The 19,857-nt window shown below is 45.1% G+C and overlaps 1 protein-coding gene across 1 annotated transcript in view; it reads right to left on the bottom strand.

The window, feature by feature from the left end:
- Positions 1-19,121, bottom strand: part of LOC142578083 (uncharacterized) — a 41,918-nt gene extending 22,797 nt beyond the window's left edge. Inside the window, exons 1-3 of the mRNA XM_075687500.1 lie at positions 18,957-19,121; positions 9,829-10,019; positions 932-1,014 (exon numbers count right to left, since the gene is read on the bottom strand). Coding sequence (XP_075543615.1) covers positions 932-1,014; positions 9,829-10,019; positions 18,957-19,106 — 424 coding nt within the window. The 5' untranslated portion in view covers positions 19,107-19,121. The remainder of the gene's footprint in view (positions 1-931; positions 1,015-9,828; positions 10,020-18,956) is intronic.
- Between the last annotated feature and the right edge of the window lie 736 nt (positions 19,122-19,857).

The following is a 19,857-nucleotide window of genomic DNA, read 5'->3' as shown; positions in this document are numbered from 1 at the left end:
AAAAACCCCGAGGTAGCGGAAGAGGTGGCGATAGCCCTAGCCATCGTTAACCCCAGTTGTAGATACGTACTCAGTAGCTCGAAGACGGCGGTCAGAAACTATGCACAAGGCAGAATTTCGCCGAAGGCTGAGGCTATACTCAAAGCCGCTGGCCAGATCACTACGGAAATCGAGAAATGCAAGCGAGAGAGATGGTATCTGCCCCGGCTTTAAGATGGCGGAGTAAAGCCAACTTCCGGCGTCACGGAAGCTTAACAAAAAGTGACGTCAGGGCCTCTCCTCAATCTTTATTTCCTCCATGCATTGTCTTCCGTCGATCTTGTGCACCGCAACTGGAGTTTGCTTGTCTTGTGGAACTTCTGTTAGAAGGCAACGCGCTATTCCTGTTGACAGGCAGAAATTGAGTCTCATCCTCGACACCTCTCTTTTTCTCTATCTTTACTATCGTTTCCTTTCCCTATGCTGAGCAGCAGGTGAGGACTTTGATTCAGGTTGACCTTCCAGCGTTTCTATGATAATAAATGTCACTCTCTCTCATGTGCTGTGTCACCGGCATGGAGCCCCCTAGCCTTCTTGGTAAAATGACACCGTCCGAGGAGCTCGAGAACAAAACAAAGCCTTGCTTTCGGTTTCTGTGCTTCGCCTTTCGGGCAGAACTCTCAACTGTTCTTTTTGTTTTCGCGAAACCGCTGCTGCAACTCTCGATTTCTTCATAACCGTGTAGCGGCAGTTTCACTTTAACCTGTCACTATTATTATGTTTAAAGTTGACAATGTAAATTGCTTTTGATTTAATGTGTATGTGGTGATCGCATTAGCTGAATTACCCAATATTTCATGCTTGCAGAAAAATAAAGAGCAGCGCTAACCAACTCTTAAAGGTTAAGTATTTTTTTAATTTGTGCAGCTGGGAAATACAAACGTATACTCACGTTTCACCATGGTCGAGTTTACGAAATTCAAGTGTTGCTCTGTTCCATACATGTAGAAATACATAAGCACCCGTGCGATAGGCCTGAAATATCATAAACACGCATTTGTTTCGAATTATAAACATTAATAGTTCCCGTGACATATTTTTGATTGTTTATCATCTCCCAATAGAAGCAATGTGTGACGGGGGGAAGTATTCTGTAAGAGTCCACCTAGTGGACTGTCCAGTTCAGCCGCTGCTGATTGGATGTAGCTGTACGAGTGAGGAGGAGACTAGCGGCCCCAGCCAATAAGCAGTGGCCGAAATGGACAGTCCAGCAAGCGGACTCCTACAGAATACCTCCCCAGGTTAGCTGGTAATCTTGTGGAAGAAAAGCGCACCAGCGCATGACAATGCGCATCTGTCTGCCTTTTCTGTCAGTTTTCCGCACGCTGGCGCGCCGATTGCACGATCACATTTAGGACTTAATTGCGACTCTACAATTCTTGGTGCACCAAATTACATGCTTGCATTTATGTGGTATATGCCGTAAGGATTTCCTTTGTTCGAACAAATTTCTAAGAACTGCATAAGGCATACAGCGCAATTCGGCTTCTTCCATTGCTTTACCTGAAGAAGCCAACATTGCTGGCAAAAAAAAGAAAGATCACAATGCCGGCATAGATAATCAAGAGACTCAATAATTGATTCTTCTCATCGTCACAATAGGATACTTCTCGAGATTGCAAAATAGAAGCCTAGTAGCTGTGAGGCTATGTCTGCTTAGCAGGAATTATTTTTAATCACCAGAAACTTTCTAATTAGTTATGTGGACATTATGCTTTCTCATCTTATATTCTTTTGCATCTTCCAAAATGCAAACGAAAATAAAAGATCCCTAAATTTCTCAGATGAATTTTAAAAATATCATAGGGCTAAAAAGCACGGGAAATGTATGAGAATAAATGTGATAGTTATATGCGTGTTTCTTCAGTTCTATTCTCTTCGTATAATACCGACCGTGGGATCATGTTAACAGATCAGTGTCCTTGCGGCTCTTATGTAAAATAAAAGCGCATGTGCCGTTGTGGCATTTACCTACATGGGGCATCACTTTTCCTGACACCGCTCACATGGGCTGTGATGACGCCGTCGCAAACTTCGCTGGACCCATCGCTGCTGTATGGGTCCGAAATGTCGCCGGATAGATTTAGCAGTCCACCTTAGCCTCATACTCCATCGGTATGCCGACTTTCAGACATTTCTGTTAAATACTGTTGCCACCGTATCTACTGCAGCCACATCCGCCTTGACATTGGAAATTATAAGTGCATGATGCTGCTGCAATAGCAGCCATGTTGTCCTAGGAGCGTTTTGCGAAAAAAATAAAGTTTCATCTCGGCAGCTGCTTTGTTTCAAGCTGAAGCAAAAGGTCATCTCTACACCTCCCTCTCCAGAATTTTCTGTTTTGCTATTCTTTGTGTAAGTTTGACTGTGGAAGTCTGCCGTGTTCTTTTGCGATAGTATTCATGTTCACTATGCTTCAGATTCATCTCTCACACGTCCATCACGCTACGACACGCATTAAAAGTCACATTGCAGGAACTCGGGCATGTTCTTGCTTTGGACAGGCCATAGAAAGTCTCTCTATCTCAATTCTTGCTCATGTTTCGCAGCTTATGCCACAAAATGTTGTTCCGAGCAGACTGCTGTCCATTGAAAGTTTGCCAGTGCTAAAAAAAACTACCTCTACCATCGGCGCTATCAAACTGTTCTGGAATATGTTAACAAAGAAGACTAAGCGGCGACCGACCATTTTCACAAGTGCTACTATACTTTTATGATCTTTGCATCACCATATATATTAGCAACTCTCGTTCCGCCCAAAGTGAGTGACGGGATCAAAATAAGCCGAGTTTTAAAGTAAAAAAGAAGCATACCAGCTTCAGCAGACATCGATGCAATAAGCCATAATAGCCGAGGTATCAAAGGCAGCCCTACAAAATATGTGGAACATTCACATCCGCTTAAGCAACAAACACGCGCCCTGTATCATTGCCTGTCTTCACCAGGAGGCCAACCTTTCTGGTCATTGCATTACATTTCGGGAAACAAAGAAAATAAATTGAGCTGCTGGGAATCGACTTCATTACAAAACATTTAGAATAATACCTTTAAGAATATCCAGCGCATAGAAAATGGTAAAAAATGTTTACGATGAAAGAGCTCAGCTCTGGAGCCTGCCGTTTCGCCGCGACAACTTCTTGCTATCGGTTGACTACACAGTAAAATAAATGGCCAATATATTGTGAGAATTGGTTTAATCGATTCCATTCTTATCTAATCACTCACTGTTCACAGCAATTGTGATCATGCACGTGGAGCATGTCCAGGCGCTTTCGACATTGCCCCTTCGGCAATCGGTTCAACTTCGCGGCAGTTCACCAGCATAACTCAACGGGCAACATTTCCAAGAACCTATAGTTCATAAAAATTCGTCGTGTTTCAACAAGTTGCCAATAGCAACGTCGATAAGGCACTTTCTTGGAATAGGAATACATTTACTGTGCTTAATATTAACTTCGGCACTGCTTGATAGCAGTGTTTTGATCAGGACCGAAACGCTGCGATAACGCTGCACTGTCACTAGATGCCATAAATGTGTATTAGAAAGTGTTAGCTCCTCGACGTTGCTGTTTGAAACTTGTTGAAACTTTGCTAATCTTTAGGAATATAAGTTTTTGGACTTTTAATAACAGTGGTGTAGTACGGTGAAGTTCAATAGATTGCCGAAGGAGCAATGTCCGAAATTTCTGGGTATACGTCGCTCTGATCACTGACGAGGCGCGAAAAGAATAGCATTAAAATATCATCGTTACATTACCCTGACCCAGAATAGCACGAGTGTTTCCTCTTCTGTCAGGCTTTATGTCATCGGCTGACAGACGACTGAACTCTACAGTCTGAAAGCTCATTTACTCGTGCCACATAAAACGAGTCACTAATACATAATCTGATAGCTGTGGTAGTTAAGAAACAACGGAATACATGTCGCTTGATTGTCCCAGGTACCACAAAGAAAGATTTCATCTTCAGTGTATAATTGGTGTAACTTGTTACGCTTCGCTGACACTACATGACATCTGAAGTCCTGCATCCTGCTTTTCAAAAGAGCAACTGGTCCTAATATTGATGGTAAATACCTCTTTGAAATTGGCCTTCTCGAGAAATTTCAGCTAACGACGGCTTCTCCATGTAGAAAGCCCTCAATGTTTCGCGCCGTCTCACCTGCAAATGTTACCAATAGATGTCGAGGCTGCTGGCAACGCACGATACCGCCGATAAGGTCAGCGCGATTACTGCAGCCTATCGAGCCTCCTTGCCGGTTACCTGATTTCAACATCTTATTCAGCGAGAATGTCAGTAGTAGTTTTGCTGACATACTTCTGTTTCTACTCTCCTCTTGAGCTTTTTAATTGCACTCTTCCAGCATATGTGAGGTAGAATGTCAGTGGTCATATACAAGCCAGCTACAATATCTCCCATCAATTGAATGATTTTTCTATTTCTCTAAAACAGGCAGCCATGTTTATCTTGGAAACAACGGAATGGGCGCTAATACGACGGAAATGCAGCACCCAATTAGGCAGATTGATGAGACAGGGCAATTTGCGTACTGAAGATGAAGCGTTCTGGTACAGGGCAGCGCTGTCAGAGATCACTTGGAGAGGTTGCCTGCTTGCATGCACAGGGAATTTATTTAGGCAACTAGAAATGAGTGCAATGTTGCGTTATCTAGCTCCCGTTTCTTTGCCACAGCCGTTTCTTTAGCTTGGGTAAAAGAAAAAAAGAATATGTGTTGGAACTGGCTACCACAATCCTCGACTATGTTAATAAAACACATCAAAAGAAATTGAACATGCTTTTTATTAACGAACCCCTGTGTCCTGGTAAAGGATAACACCAATCTTAATGGCACTAAGCTTTACTCACAGACCATTAGGCCGGTCGTGTCGCCAGTCACGTAGCAGCCGACTTTGTTCACCGAACGCACGCTAGAGAGCAGCACAATGCCAATGCCCCAAACGCTCCGTCGTGGGCTTTCTTTGCAACCCAGAAAAAAGGACTACGTGAGACGTGTCGTAAAGGAAACAACTCGATCGGTGGTTTCTGAAGGTTCTCTACAAATCTTTCGTATCATGCACGGAGTCCTCGGCCAATAATTAAAAATTCGGCTGATTCACCTAATTATTTAGTGAGTTATGGGCAAAACAAGAAATTGCCTGAGGTTCTGGCGACGCAAGACGCTATGATGCTGGTCAAAATCCAGATGCTAGACAATACAACAAGCGGCGTCAAGGCCATCCTAGGCTTAGACCTACAAAAGGCCGTTGATAACCATACGGCACTCTTTCATTCTACAACAAATCTCAAAACTCGGGCTTGGTCAACGTCTCCATGACTACATCCGTGACTTCCTGAGGGGAAGGCAGGCCTCGCTACGAGTCGCGTTCCTGCATTCGAAGCCACTCGTAGTGGGCGACAGGGGTACCCCACAGGGCTCGGTGATATCCCCTACCCTCTTCAACCTGGCCATGATACGACTGTCCAGGACACTGACTCGAATCAAGAACCTCCAACATACATTGTATGCAGATGACGTGACCATGTGGGTGGCAAACGAGAGCGAAGGACAAATCGAGCACACCTTACAGAATGCAATCCCAACCACTGAGGAGTACTTCAAACCAACAGGTCTGCGGTGCTCACCGAGCAAGTCTGAGCTGCTGCTATATAGACCCAAGAGACGAGGTCCCAAACCAAAGGGATGGGACATGGGCGCCGACCCATGCGTCCGCCTGCACACCGCTGAAGGCAACAAGATTCCGGTGGTCGGTCCCATGAAGATGTTGGGCATGAAAATAGAGGCGAACGGCTCGAACACCATCGCAGTCGCGAAGCACACGACGAAGGCCGAGAACGCCACACGCCTACTGAGACGAGTGGCCAACCGGCACCACGAGCTAAAGGAGGACAACCTGCTTAGACTGGCACAGGCCTTCGTAATCAGTCACTTCGCGTACATCGCGGCCATGCACAATTGGTCCAAAGTGGAGAGAGACAATCTTGACACGCTCCTGCGTAAAGTCGCCAAGAGAGCCATGGGTCTGCCCATGCACACGAGCACTGAGGCACTGGACACATTAGGCATGTACAACACGCCGAGCGGGATTGCTGAGGCACAGGAATGGGCACAGATCACCAGGCTGTCCGGCACAACTGCGGGCAGGTGGATCCTATGAAAAACCGGCGTCGCACCTCGGGAGATGGAGTGTAACAGCCACGGGCTAACACCCGATTAGATGAAACAGATCAGTGAAGTCCCTCTGTCCAGGAATATGAACCCAAAACACAACATCGATATAATACTTGCTCGAGCCAAAGCACTCCTTCGACAGGCAGCCGCCTCCGGGAAAGCATGCTGCTTTACGGACGCAGCCAAGTATCCTGGCAGATGAGCCTATATAGCAGCGGTGGTCAACAAAAATGTCACTGTCAACACGTGCACGGTCCGCACTGATAGTCCTGAGGTGGCCGAGCAGGCGGCCACCTCAGGCCTTACACTCCTAGAAGACGATAAAAGCTTGGTATACTGCGACTCCAAGAGGGCGATTCTGTCCTTCGGAACAGGGAGCATATCCCCGACCGTCGGCAGTATACTTGGCGCTCATCACTTCACCCCACACTACATCAATTGGTTCCCGGCACACATGGGACCATGGGAGGGGCCGCAGCCTAACCTCAACGAGACGGCACACAAGGCCGCACGAGACCTAACTCACCGTCCGAGCCTGGACTCGCAACTCGGCATGATCGGAGAGTGAGCGCGAGCCCCTCTTCACTTACAACGATCTCGCCCAGCATTATAAGTTTCTCAACAGACTCATGCCGCTACCGCACAAAACACTCACTAAAGCACAAGAAGTCACGTGCAGGCGGCTTCAGACGGCCACCTACCCATGCCCGGCCTTCCTGCACAAATACTTTCAGGATACGCACCCTCACAATGCGTGTCGCTACTATAAGAATATAGCTAGCCTTGCTCACATGCTCTGGGGTTGCCCCCTGGCGCCGGGAGCCAGGACCACCAAGGAAGATTGGGAGTGAGCTCTACGCAGCTCGGACCTCGAAGCACAGCTCTGGGCTGCCCATCGGGCCCGCGATGCGGCGGAGGGGCATGGCCTCTCTGTCCCAACGTGGGAGCGGCCCGCTGCGCACTAATCGCGCACACCAACGGACCTCAAGAAAGTTATTCATCCATCCATCCACCTGAGTTACTGTAGGCTATTGCGAATAGCGTGTGTTTGGTTCAATTCGCTTCTGACGCACCTTTCATTTTTAAATTCTTGGTTGAAATTATGTGGGACACCCTGTATATATCTCTTCTGTTATGTTTCATTTAGCGGTTCACACTAGGCACGTACTTTCCTATTCTGGTCTCACGCTCTGACGGCAGCTCACTTTTAGCTTCGGCTTATCATGCACTTCTCGCGCATGTGCATATGATGCGCACGTCGCCACCATTCCGCCCGTCGCTGTGAAGGTCGTTCGTCATTTCACCGATAAACTTGCACAAGACTGCTCGCTCTCAACCTAGTCCCACAGTGTTCGGTCATCATCGTTAATAGCGGATATCGTTGCGCCTCTTTCTTTTTTTCTAACAAAGAGGCCGTTCACACTGAGACGTTGGGCATCTAAGTCAGCGTGGAATGCGATTCCTCGGAGACGAATTCCGCTGAAAAGGACTTTTCCGCATCGATCCGTTGTAGACCGACTTTTATCGTCGCTGCCGTGTAATTCCTCGCCGCGGACGAATGAGATTGCGAGCCACTAAGTAGTCATTCATTACGAGTCCTTCACTAAGTAAGTCATTCAGTAAATCATTGAATGGTGCCGGCCGTATTCCAACTCGGCATCTCGAGACGACTGCCGCGACAGCGGAGGTTTAGCAGAGGCTCCGAGGCGTTGATGTGTTCTCGGTGGCAGGCGTCACGTCAAGCACAATCATAATGACGTACGGCACTGTAGTATGGAATGAATTATTGAATGTCCTTAAGGACAAGCTATCGCAAAAAATGAAAGCGCGCCGCTTGACGCCAGTGAAGAAAACTGAAGAAAAATAAAGTGGCGGAGGAAACTTTTGCTTTGGCGTAAATGTCAGTATACGCTCTGCCGATCACGCCAGTAGTAAAATATCCCGCATTCTTTTTGTCTTCGCGGTGTATCGAGAGCTGACCGCAGCATCGGCGGTGCCCTGAATCATCAGTGTGAACGACGCGGTGTTTCGGTGGCAGGCGATTTCGCGGCGCTCCAGAACGCACATATACCTGGGCGAACAAGCTCTGTTCCGGTGGCTTCGCCCGTACTCGTGGATTTCTAGTCTGACTTCGTTGTGCCACTTGAATCTCGTGCTGTCTAACGTTCCTATGTTTGCAACGTCAAGCCCTAGTTCTTCGACAAGCACTAGCAAAGTGGTAGCCCTAACTGCCTCTCCCCACAATAGTCGAGATGCATAATATGATCCGACCATTCCATCACTTCAAAGGAAGTTCCGCGGCACATCCTACTGCACCGAGACAGTTTTATGGGTTGGCATTTATGACCAAAGTCATTCTGAGTGACACTGGTACAGACTCTTATCGAAAATTTGATATACCCCTTTCATTTTTTAGAGTTGACAACATAAATTATTGCTCCTTGCATCTTTGTATTTTGTGCCAATGACGAAATGTCATGTGTGAGAGTTTTCTAGCTCTGAATCTTTTTAGGAAATGAATCCGACGAATAAAAAGCTACGTTCACTGACGGTCACTGATAAACTGAGTAAAAATTTCGCATATACATTAAACCGCAAGGAGTATTGATTTTCGTTACCTACAAAAAACAATCAGGGGCACAAGGACTATCTCGACAACTGTGACCCGTAACGTACACCGCAACACATATAAAATCGCAAATATCCTGTGATGGTGAGCATTCTACTAACATAAATATAGGATTATTTAACGTTTTCACTGCGCGATTTACCTCCGTTCATTAAAGGGTTCATGCTCATGTGGTCAAAGAAACGACAGATATTGGACAATAGCACTAACATACATGTAGTATATCGCCCTATGCAAGTACTACCTGTCTGAGAGCACGTTAGTTTTCCAAACAGATTAACGTCAATTTAATGACTGGAGGGTGGATGGTGGCGGCAACCATTTTCATAAATCAGCCTCTTCTGAACATGCAGGGTACTGCAACGTTGAAGCGCAATCGGGAGCTATTCCAATCGTACATAAAAAAACAGCGAAGCTCCGCCATATAACACGAAATCGTCGCATCTATGTCCCTTGCTCCGAAAATCCTGCTTCTAGCAGTGCCAGTAAAATGATGCATGGGTCGTTCTTAGGCCGAAGCTCAACTAGTAAAAATTAAGTGTGCGCACGGCCATTTCATTTTTTTCTAACTCGTCATGTCCTTTCGTTTTTAGTTGTGCACCTCGCAAAAAGGGCTAACAAGCACGGCTATACATTTTGCTAGACCACTAGAACTGGCACACCAACTATTTTATCACATGCGCCTAATCTCCTTTTTTTTGTAATTGCATAGAATTGCGCTGCAGAATCCTGAGCTGTCTATTCGTGCACAACAACACGAACATGCTAGGACTAATGAAATGTTGGAAAGCACGCGAGAGAGAGAGAGAGAGATAGAGAGAGAAAGGGAAAAGGCGGTGAAGTTAACCAGATGTGACTTTCCGGTTTGCTACCCTGCACTGGGGGTGGGGGAAATAGGAGTAAGTCAGAAATGTGCAACAACCTCAAGTACAATACACTTATTTATTGCAAAGAATATGCATTCTCTTACCAATATGAAGCATTCGTACCAGGCAACTTGTGCGTAGAGCTCATGTTCCTGTAAGTGAACGTTTTCCGCAGCACATGACCCTCTTTCAACACAGGCTTGAATGCAGCCTTCACACAAATGGCATCCTCTGGGTTGCCTGGAACTCCATAGGTTCTTCGTAACATGGTGAAATCCAAGGAACTGTTAAAGAACTAGAAAAGTGAGCAAAATACGTTTAGTCCTATACCTTTGGTTTAACTTAACATAATTTGGTAGAGCCAACGCACATGTCCGAATCTATGTCAAGTGAAGTTTTAGAAATGCAGCGGGTAATTAATCATACACAACTAACGGCATTGCCTGCGATTGTGTTTACTTTGATCTTGTCCAACGTGTCCCATCATGCAATGCTTACGTTCATCGACCAAAAATGACGCACCATTATTCCTACGCAAGTCTTGGGTTTATGACCTGCACCACTCAAGAGGTCGGCAGAAATGCAACCGAAATAAGGTGCATGCACATGTGAGGTGTTTATGTAGGGATGTCACAAAATGATGCAAGAAAAACCAAAAGGCAAGAAGGCAGCCTCCCTTTCTCCACACGCTCACACAAGAGGGGACATGAAGCAAGACAAACCACAAGGTAAGAAGGCACCCTTCCCCCCCCCCTCTGCTCTCCGCAAGCTGACACAAAAGTGTGGACTGCGAAAAGCACCACTACTCCACAGGCTCCGGAAAAAGACGGCGACGATGACAGGGCCGCCAGTGGTTATTTAAGGCAGTGCTAGGCCACTTGTTAAAAGGACCGCTCGAGACTCATATGAGAGTCACATCCATGTACCAATGAAGGGAATACTGTATTTTCAACTTTTTTCTTCATCCTCACTTGCAGCACAATTGCAAAGGTTGATGAGCTGATTAAACAAGAACGGGGGCTAAGCATCGATGAACTGGCGAGTGGAGCGTGTGGACATCAGTCACGGTTCAGTTCACATCATAATTCATGAACATCTCGGTTATCTGCTTTGTATTCGCAATGGATGTCCAAGATTCTGAACCACCGCCAGAATACGGAGAGGTTCGGCGCTGCCTTGACTCATCTGATCCTGTATCACATTAAAGGTGACGGCTCGTCTGCGATTGTGACCGGGGAAGAATCATGGCGCCACTGCTACAAGCCTGAAACACGACAGAGAAGATACAGTGGAAATATTCGAATTCACTACCCCCAAAGAAAGCAAAGGCTGTCATTTCCGCCGGCGAGGTGTTGATTTTCTGTTTCGATCGTCAAGGGTAATTACTGATCGAATTTGCTAAGCCTGAAGAGACTATCAACCGTTTGCGATATTGTGAAACCCTGCATCGGCTGCACGTCGCAAACAAGAAGAAACGACATTGTAAATTGTCGAATGGGCTCATCTTGCTTCACGACAACACCCGTCCCCACATCGTTGATTTGGTTAACATAAGACTGGCAAAGTTCAAGTGGGAAACGCTGCAGCATCAGCCATACAGCTCAGACCTGTCGCCTTGCGGCTTTCACATTTTGGGGCAATTGAAGAAACAGCTCCAGGGAGCGTCATCATCAGACACATTCCTGTCGGACAATGACGTGACAGAGTCAGTTACAGACTTTTTGAAGCAGCAACCCAATGAGATTTATGAGACGGGAATCACGCGACTCGTTAGCCAGTGGGACAAATGTCTAAATGCTCGTGGAGGTTACTTTTAATTAAAGTACCCCGTTTCTCATTTGCGTCGCCCTCGTATATTTCGCAGAACTGCTGCTTTTTATATGTAGTCTTTGTTGAGACTATACTTTCGGTGCAATTACTCACAATACAAGACAGGTGACAGCTGCTCCTGCGCAATACATTGGAACAAAGGACAGCGTCATTAATTTTTTTCCCTGGCCGTTGTATAAGTACAAAAATGTAAACAAGGTTCTTGGATGACAAAGTTTCATTAAAATATTTGTGCTCAACTTGTTCACTTAACTGCCTTTACATTTTTCATATCAGTGGAATGCACTCCTTCGCTGGTTTCGAACAGATATAGTTCTAAAGTTCGTGTGACATTTTTTTATGATCGCACATTATGCTACTTCTGAGATCCAACATGCCTTAATATTTAAATTTGCATTCGCATCAAATTTATTGGCACCGTTTCCATTCCAGTACATCCCAATCATTGTATTAACTTATAAAGTGGGACACAATGGCTGGCGATGTGTACGGGAGTGTTGATGAAGATGATGATTGAAGTTCATTGGCGCAAGGGCATGTAAGGCCAAAGAGCGCCAGGACATGTGTTTTGGTTGAGTGAAATTGTAAGTTTAGGGCCATGACTTAAAATAAAATCTGTATAGGGGCCTACACGTAAGAGAAAGCCATAAATACTAGTGAATGACTTCTAAAATAATTACGAAGATAAATATAAAGCCTTAGATGCATTGGTTATAGGCACACATGGCAAATTATTGCGGATTGCCCGAGTCCCTTGCTGTACAATTCTTGCTTACGCAAGAAGTGCAAGAGCTCGGACATACTTTTGTGCATCAGACTGTATCTCACCTGTGAGGCACAATCTGATTTTTAGGATGATATGAGATGATGTCAAGAAAGTTAACTTCTGCAAGATAATTAAGAACTCTTTTAGAGTTAAAAAGCACATCCTTTGATAAGAACATTGAGGGATGGGGCGGTATATGATTTGAGTACAGTTCCCTAAAATGAGCCACTCGCTCTCGGTGAAGTCCAGGACATTGAATGAGGACATGTAGGACGGTTAAGTTCTTACCGCAGCATGCGCACGTCGGTGGGTCAGTTGCAGTCAAGCGGTATTTGTGTGTGCCGTAAGTGTGTCCTATTCTGAGTCGTGCCAGGGTGACTTCGGTGTGTCTATCAAGCTTCAGTGGGAAGGATTTGGTTAACTTTGATTTAAGCAGGTGGAGCTTATTTTCAACTTCCTTGTCCCACTCAGCTTGCCAATGATTACGGAGCGCCTTTTGTACCACAGGTTTCATGTCCACACCAGGTATCCAGCTTACATCAATTGTAGCTCAATGAGCCGCTTGTCCAGCATTTTTGTCCGCCATTTTATTGCCTGCGATCCCAGAGTGGCCTGGCACCCAGCATACAACAAGAGCAAGGTTTTGTTTATGCGCTACGTGGATGTGTTTAAGGAGCTGGTTAATTACAGGGTTTCTCCTTGCTTTGCCACAGGACAGTGCTGCAACAACGCTTAAGGAATCTGTGTATATTATAGACTTCTGTATCTTCTGTTCTACTATGTACTCAACAGTGATCAAGATACCATACGCTCCCGCTGTAAAGATGCTGCTATGATTATGCAAGGTTTTAGAGTTGGAGAAGTTTGGACCATTGGCTGCACATGATACCGAAGTTGCAGATTTTGAAGCATCAGTGAAAAATGCCATAGATGTATACTTGTCTTCAAGGGCCAAAAAATATTGCTGGATGAGGGCATTTGGACAACTCTTTTTGTTAAGTTCTGTAAAGGAGAAGTCACAGGAGACTGTAAATTGCTCCCAAGGTGGGATGGGTTCAGCATTGTCACTTTCCTGCAGATCTGTGAAAACTGCTCCGAGTTTTTCCGCAACAGATTTTACTGCTATCGGGAACGGCGGGGCGTGTCAAGTCTTCTTTAAATACAACTGATTTGTGGACTCATCACTTATGAGTGCTTTGCATGGATGTTGTTTTAGCGACATGGTTCTTATTGCATAGGTGACTCCCAGATATGTACGTTGATAATCCAGCGGCCACTGATTCGATTCTGCATATAGACTTTGGACGGGGCTCGTACGAAAGGCACCAAGTGCTAGGCGGATACCTAAGTGATAGACAGGATCGAGTAGCTTAAATGTTGTCCTTGAAGCTGGCTGATGCACAATACATCCGTAGTCTATGCGTGACAACACAAGGCTTTTAAAGAGAGATAGAAGGCAATACCTATCTGTTCCCCACGACTGGTGAGATAAAATCTTTAAAAAGTTCATGGTTTTAAGACATTTAAGCTTCAGCTGTTTTATATGCTGCATGAAGGTTAGCTTACTATCGAAGATTACAGCCAGAAATTCGTGTTCTTTTCTATATACCAGGCTTCTCCCATGCATCCTAATGCAAAGGTCGGGACATACCCCTCTTCCTCTAGAAAACAGCACACAGGAAGTATTTTCTGCACTGAATCTAAACCCGTTTTTGTCTGCCCATTTCATGAGCCAATTAACACTTAACTGTATCTGGCGTTCACATATGGATAGGTTCTAAAACTTAAAGTGGATTTGGATGTCATCCACATAGACAGAATAAGACACCATGGATGGTATAACAGAGCGAAGAGAGTTCCTTTTTATTATAAAAAAATGTGCAACTTAGCACTCCTCCCTGTGGTAGACCGTTTTCTTGGATAAAAGTGCGCTATAGTACATTGCCAATTCTTACGCGGAACGTTCTTTCAGATAAATAATTTTGCAAAATGTTGAGCATGCTACCAGAGATTCCGTAGGACGACAAGTCTTTCAGAATGCCGTATCGCCAGGCAGTATCCTATGCCTTTAGGCAGATTCTTTATCATTTCATACGTTATTCTGGCAGCACCTGGAGCCGAGCTGCCACAAGAGCCCAGGGCAAGTTTGAGTTCATGAGATGTTCGTGGTTTGTTGTATCCTTCTGATGACTTGTTTGGACGTAGAGGAATGTGTTTTCAGCTATTCTTTTATGGCGTGAGAATTTTCGGAACAATTTTCTGAGCTTGATACCCTCTCAAAGTGATCGCCAAGAGTGTTCGTTTGATCCTCTATTTTATCACCAAAGCCGCTGACGAGAGGAACAGGATTTGGACGTTGTCCTTTTAGTTTACGTACCCTGTTGTATACTTTGCTAACATACGTGTATGAGTTTATTGATGATACGTAGCGTGTCCAGCTTTCTCTTTTGGATATTCGGCGGATACGGCGGCCATTTGCTTTGCACCGCTTAAGATTGATTAGATTTCCTATTGTTGGGTAGCGCGAAAATCTGCTCCATGCTTTGTTCTGGCGTTTCTTTCCAACTTCACAGTCTTTGTTCCACCACGATTTTGGATTTACTTTATCTGTGCAGGACTGAGGTATGCACTTTCGAGCAGAACAGTGGATGTGTTCAGCAATGTAGCTGGCCAGTTCCAATACACCTAGAAGGTCCACTTCTTCCAGGCACAGTTTACTTAGGTTTCTAAATTTCGACCAGTCAGCACTATGAAGTGTCCATTTTGGAGGGTAAGCTGGTCCATCGTGCCACTTTGTTCTTTCAAGGAGTGTTGGGAAGTGATCGCTCTCATATGGATTACTAATAACTCCCTTCCAGGTGTGGAAGAAGTGATGCTGACCCTACGGCTAAATATATACATGAATACGTGTTCTGCGTGGAACTGTTAAAGGTTGGCACTGCCTTGTTAAATAGAAAGGCTCCAGAATAAAGAAGGAACTTTTATATTGCCCGTACTCTCACATCACATCTTGAGTCACCCCAAAATGGACTGTGAGCATTAAAATCTCCAATTACTATATAGGGTTCGGGAAGCTGGTCAGTCACGTTTTCAAATTCTGCAATGTCAAACCGTTCATCCGGCGATATATATATTGAACAAATAGTTATAAGTTGATTGAACAATATAGCCCGTACAGCCACTGCTTCAAATAAACTCCGGAGTGATACATGCTGGCGTGCTACTGAATTTCGGGCTATGATTCCCACACCATCGAAGAAGAATTACCATTATTTCCATCTTTACGGAAAACTATGTATTGTTTTAAGAAGTTCTCATGATTCGACTTTAAATGTGTTTCTTGAACATAGAACAGTCAGGGTTTATATTCCTCTAGTAGATCTTTGACGTCATCTATATTGCAAAATAGGCCTCTGGCATTCCACTGAATTATTTGTGTAGCCATATTGAGGAAGATTTTTGTTGTCTGTGTTCAAGAGCACGTGGTAAAGATAGATGGATATATAAGCAAGGACGGTAAGCGTTTAGGTTACCGGTCCCTTTCTTTGAGCAGTTGCAGGAATTTTCTCTCTCCTAGCGCGCTCCTGAGAGCGCTGATCTTTTGGCGTCGATGACGTCGGGGATTTTTGATCGACCTCCATAACCTTCTCAAAGGCGCTGAAGGATCGGGAACTAGGCGCTGAAACTAGCGTCCCAGGCCTTGGAGTTCGAATTAGCTTTGGCACCTGCGGAACCGGAGTCGGCAGGTCCACCTTCGATGTTGATGAACCAGCACTTGCTGCAGCCACCAGGGGGACAGGCGGAGTGATTACAGGACCACTATCAGTGACCGCGGTAGACTGCCGAGGGATTTGTGACGCTGTCCCCGTCTCGCCACCTCGGAAAAGCTTTTGTGATTGAAGTATGACAGATGTTTCCTTGCTTCGTGAAACGTTCTATTTTCTTTGACCTTCAATGAAATTATTTATTTTTCTTTCTTCCATTTAGGGCACGTTCTAGAGTAGGCTGGATGGCTTCCATCACAGTTCCCGCAATGTGGAGATGAGTTGCAAGTGTCTGATAGATGATCGTTCGAGCTGCATTTCACGCAAGTCCACGTTCCTCGGCATGTCTGGGATCCGTGCCCATACCTCTGGCACTTAAAGCACCCTCGAGGATTTGAGATGTACGGCCTAACACGTACTTTGATATAGCCTGCATCCAATGTACTAGGCACACTGGTACCAAAGGTTAATACAATGTGCTTTGTTCGAAGTTGTTCGTTATTCCTGCGGATTAGGATTCTTTCTACCTTGATGACATTTGGTCTTGAAAGCCTTCAAGCAGCTCTTCGTTACTAAGCTCCAAGAAGTCGTCTTCAGAAATTACTCCACGGCTCGTATTCATGGTTCGATGTGCCGACACAGTGACTGCAACATCGCCAATGCATTTTAAGTCAGTTATTTTATCATATTGGGTTTTATCTTTCAATCCAAGGAGCAGGTCTCCATTGGACATCCTTGTGGCTTTGTTGCCAGGTCCTATCGTGTTTGTGAGGCATTTCGCCACCAAGAAGGGGGAGAATTTGCGCACGCTTGCGTTGCATTCACTGTATATGACATGGTACTTAGGGAAGTGTTTCTCATTGTTCTTCAAAAAGAATTAGAAGCTTGCATCGCTGCGCACTCTTTTCAGAAGGTGATCAAGGGATAGATGTTTACTTGAAGCCATATAGGGGTCTTGAGTTCGGCAGCAGCTCCAATCGCCCACCACCGAGCCCAACATGGCGACGGAGCAGACCCTACGAGCAAGATAAGCCCTCGCCAGTTGTACGGTGCTACTGTAACCCAATCTGGAGTACCCAAGGTTGGCCACCCACACAAGGTTAACCCTCGCTGCTAGGAAAGTAGGAAGTAAATAGAAGAGAGGAGAAGGCAGGAAAGATTGAAAGGAAGAGAGAAAGATGCCGGATGGAGAGGGGGACAGGAAAAGGCAACTACCGATTTCCCCGGGTGGGTGAGTCCGGGGGTGCCGTCTACCTGAAGCAGAGGCCAAAGAAGTGTGTTACCTCCGCCGGGGGGCCTTAAAGGTCCAAACACCAGGCATCGGTTCAACCCCCAGGATCCCCCTTTCCCCGAACACGGCTAAGCCGCACACGGCTACACGCGGGAGGGTCCAACTCTCATGCGCTCGGGTACGTGGTGCCGCAGCACACCAAACACCTGCAGACGCAGATGCCCCTGCGGGGATACGGGAGTGTTCGCCTATAATTTCGCTAGAGTATAATACCGCACAGCTATATAGAAAATGCAGTATGGCCGTTCATATCACACTTTAAAACAATATGATGCTGATCAAAAGATCTACTTTTCCATATCTTCCTCTCAAAATGTAAGCAGTCGTCGTGCCACTCTAGCTGGCTGTTTCAAGCCTGATCGTTTCCCGTTTTCGTAACTGTGCAATGTATATGTGTGTTTCCAAACCAAATCGTCGAATCATATTCTGTGCATGTTCGGCTAGCAATAAGATGAAATGTTCATTTCTCTTACAGTTAAAACAGCCAGCAAGAGTGGACACAGGGCAACAAGCTGCTTTGATACAACTTGAAGAACGCCCAGTGGCCGTTGGTAACATGACGGTACCTTCAAAATATCCGAGAACTTGGCCTAGCCTCGTATAGGCTCGAGAGTTAATGAGTCGAGTAGGACAAGACCGGTCCGGGTCGGTCCGCGCCGGAGTCTTTAGGGCCCGAGCCGGGTACGGGCCAGGTTTAACGTTACCGAGCCGGACTCGGGAGGGCCAACGCATGGTACTTTCGGGCTAGAGCAGGGCCCGGACTTAAAGAACTGACCCGTTCAGTGCTTTAAATTGACTAACAAAATATTGCCACACATCAAACTTCTACATGTAGTCTTGACTAATGGGGATCTCTAAGTTGCACATATATCTCATAGAAGAGCGCACGGCATTCAACCGCCTTGTTGATTTCCCTAAATTTCTTATATTTGCGATGGTCAACCTCTGTTCATCGTGTATGTGTCACTGGGCATGTGCGCCTCCATGGACCATCCTCTAAAATGGGTTTGTCCCATTGTGACACAAGAGGTACATGATATTCAAATATATTTGCGTATGTGTCGCACTTACGTGCACAATGTGCCTTTATATGAACCGATTTTTTACGTTCCAGCATACCATGAGAAGAGTGAAGTGTAAACAGCAACATTCCATCAGTTGATAGTTTGTATTGGATGAGAATAAATAGAATAGTACGAATTGCGTTTAGTTGCACAGTATTTAACTGCCTCGCGAAAGTATAGCTTTGCAGATTATTTTAATTGGGCGGTAGATCTAGCATAATTATTTTCTTACCTAGCACTTTGCTGTTATGATATTTTTCCTGACTGCTATTATCTCAAATTGCACATTGTATTTTAAATGCGTGTATACAGTCTCATCTCACTTGACATCGACGCATCCAACCCGCCGATGCAGATAAGACAAGCGGGCTACAAATATATCGAGCAAACGTTTTCAGCTATAGTTGTAATTTACCTCATAATTGCGCAAACATATTGCAGCTTACCGATTGATTACCCATGCTATGATGCACATATCAAGGTTCATAATCGCATGCCAGAATTTTCGATAACTCACCCTCCATCCGTCAATACTCGAATTGCACGCTTCTCCTTTGTACGTTGGACCCAATCTAAATGCATCGGCCAGCAAGTAATTTCCGGTAAGTAAAAATATCAACATCTCAAGTGATCGCACGAGCAAGAACTGGAGCTGATCGCTAGCCATTTTATTCCATGGAGGCACTATTATTCCTTTGACGCACGAGCAAAGCGTCACAGTCTTCACGTTAGCAAGAATAAACGCGAAAAAACAGCTTAAAAGGTAGAAGTCAGACCTTTATAACGTATATCATGAGGTATCCTGACAAAACGTCGTCTTTGCGACTCATATCTTTCAATAAAAAAACAAGCATCCTCGCAACTACGAAATTCACGTTTAAACCATAACTACAAAACATCGCCTTCTCATACAAGTTGGGCAGGTGGTATTTAAAATTTGAGTGTTAGCAAACTGCTTTCATTGGTACATCTTACACAGGTTCATTATCAGTGTATGTATATTCAAAATAAGAAAACTGATCGTCTTATTACTTAACCAAGTGTATAAATAGCAAAAATAAGCTACAGAATTATTAAGGTTCTGTTACATGACAGCACTGACGGTTATTTCAGCTTTTGATGCGGGTTCATTGGTACATTAACTTGTAATAGCAATGTGCGTTATTGCAATAGATTGTAGATATTTAGAATGTGGAGAACGAACACGAAGTTTGACAAGGACGAGCGAGCGCAAAGGACACGTGATCCTTTAATTAGTGCTTGGTTCGTCGGCATTTGGATACGTGTATCGCTTGAACATCAGGTTTGCTCGCGAAAGCCGATTTTGTTTTGATAGATAAGGTTATTTGAATGTATTTAGTGGTTGCTTGTATTCACTGTGGGCTCAAAAAAAGAACACCTGCCCTGTTTCCTCCCTC

The sequence above is a fragment of the Dermacentor variabilis genome, chromosome 4, assembly GCF_050947875.1.
Source record: "Dermacentor variabilis isolate Ectoservices chromosome 4, ASM5094787v1, whole genome shotgun sequence".
Classification (NCBI taxonomy): Eukaryota; Metazoa; Arthropoda; class Arachnida; order Ixodida; family Ixodidae; genus Dermacentor; species Dermacentor variabilis.
Note: the sequence above shows the minus strand (reverse complement) of the source record. Positions and strands in the feature narration are given on the sequence as shown.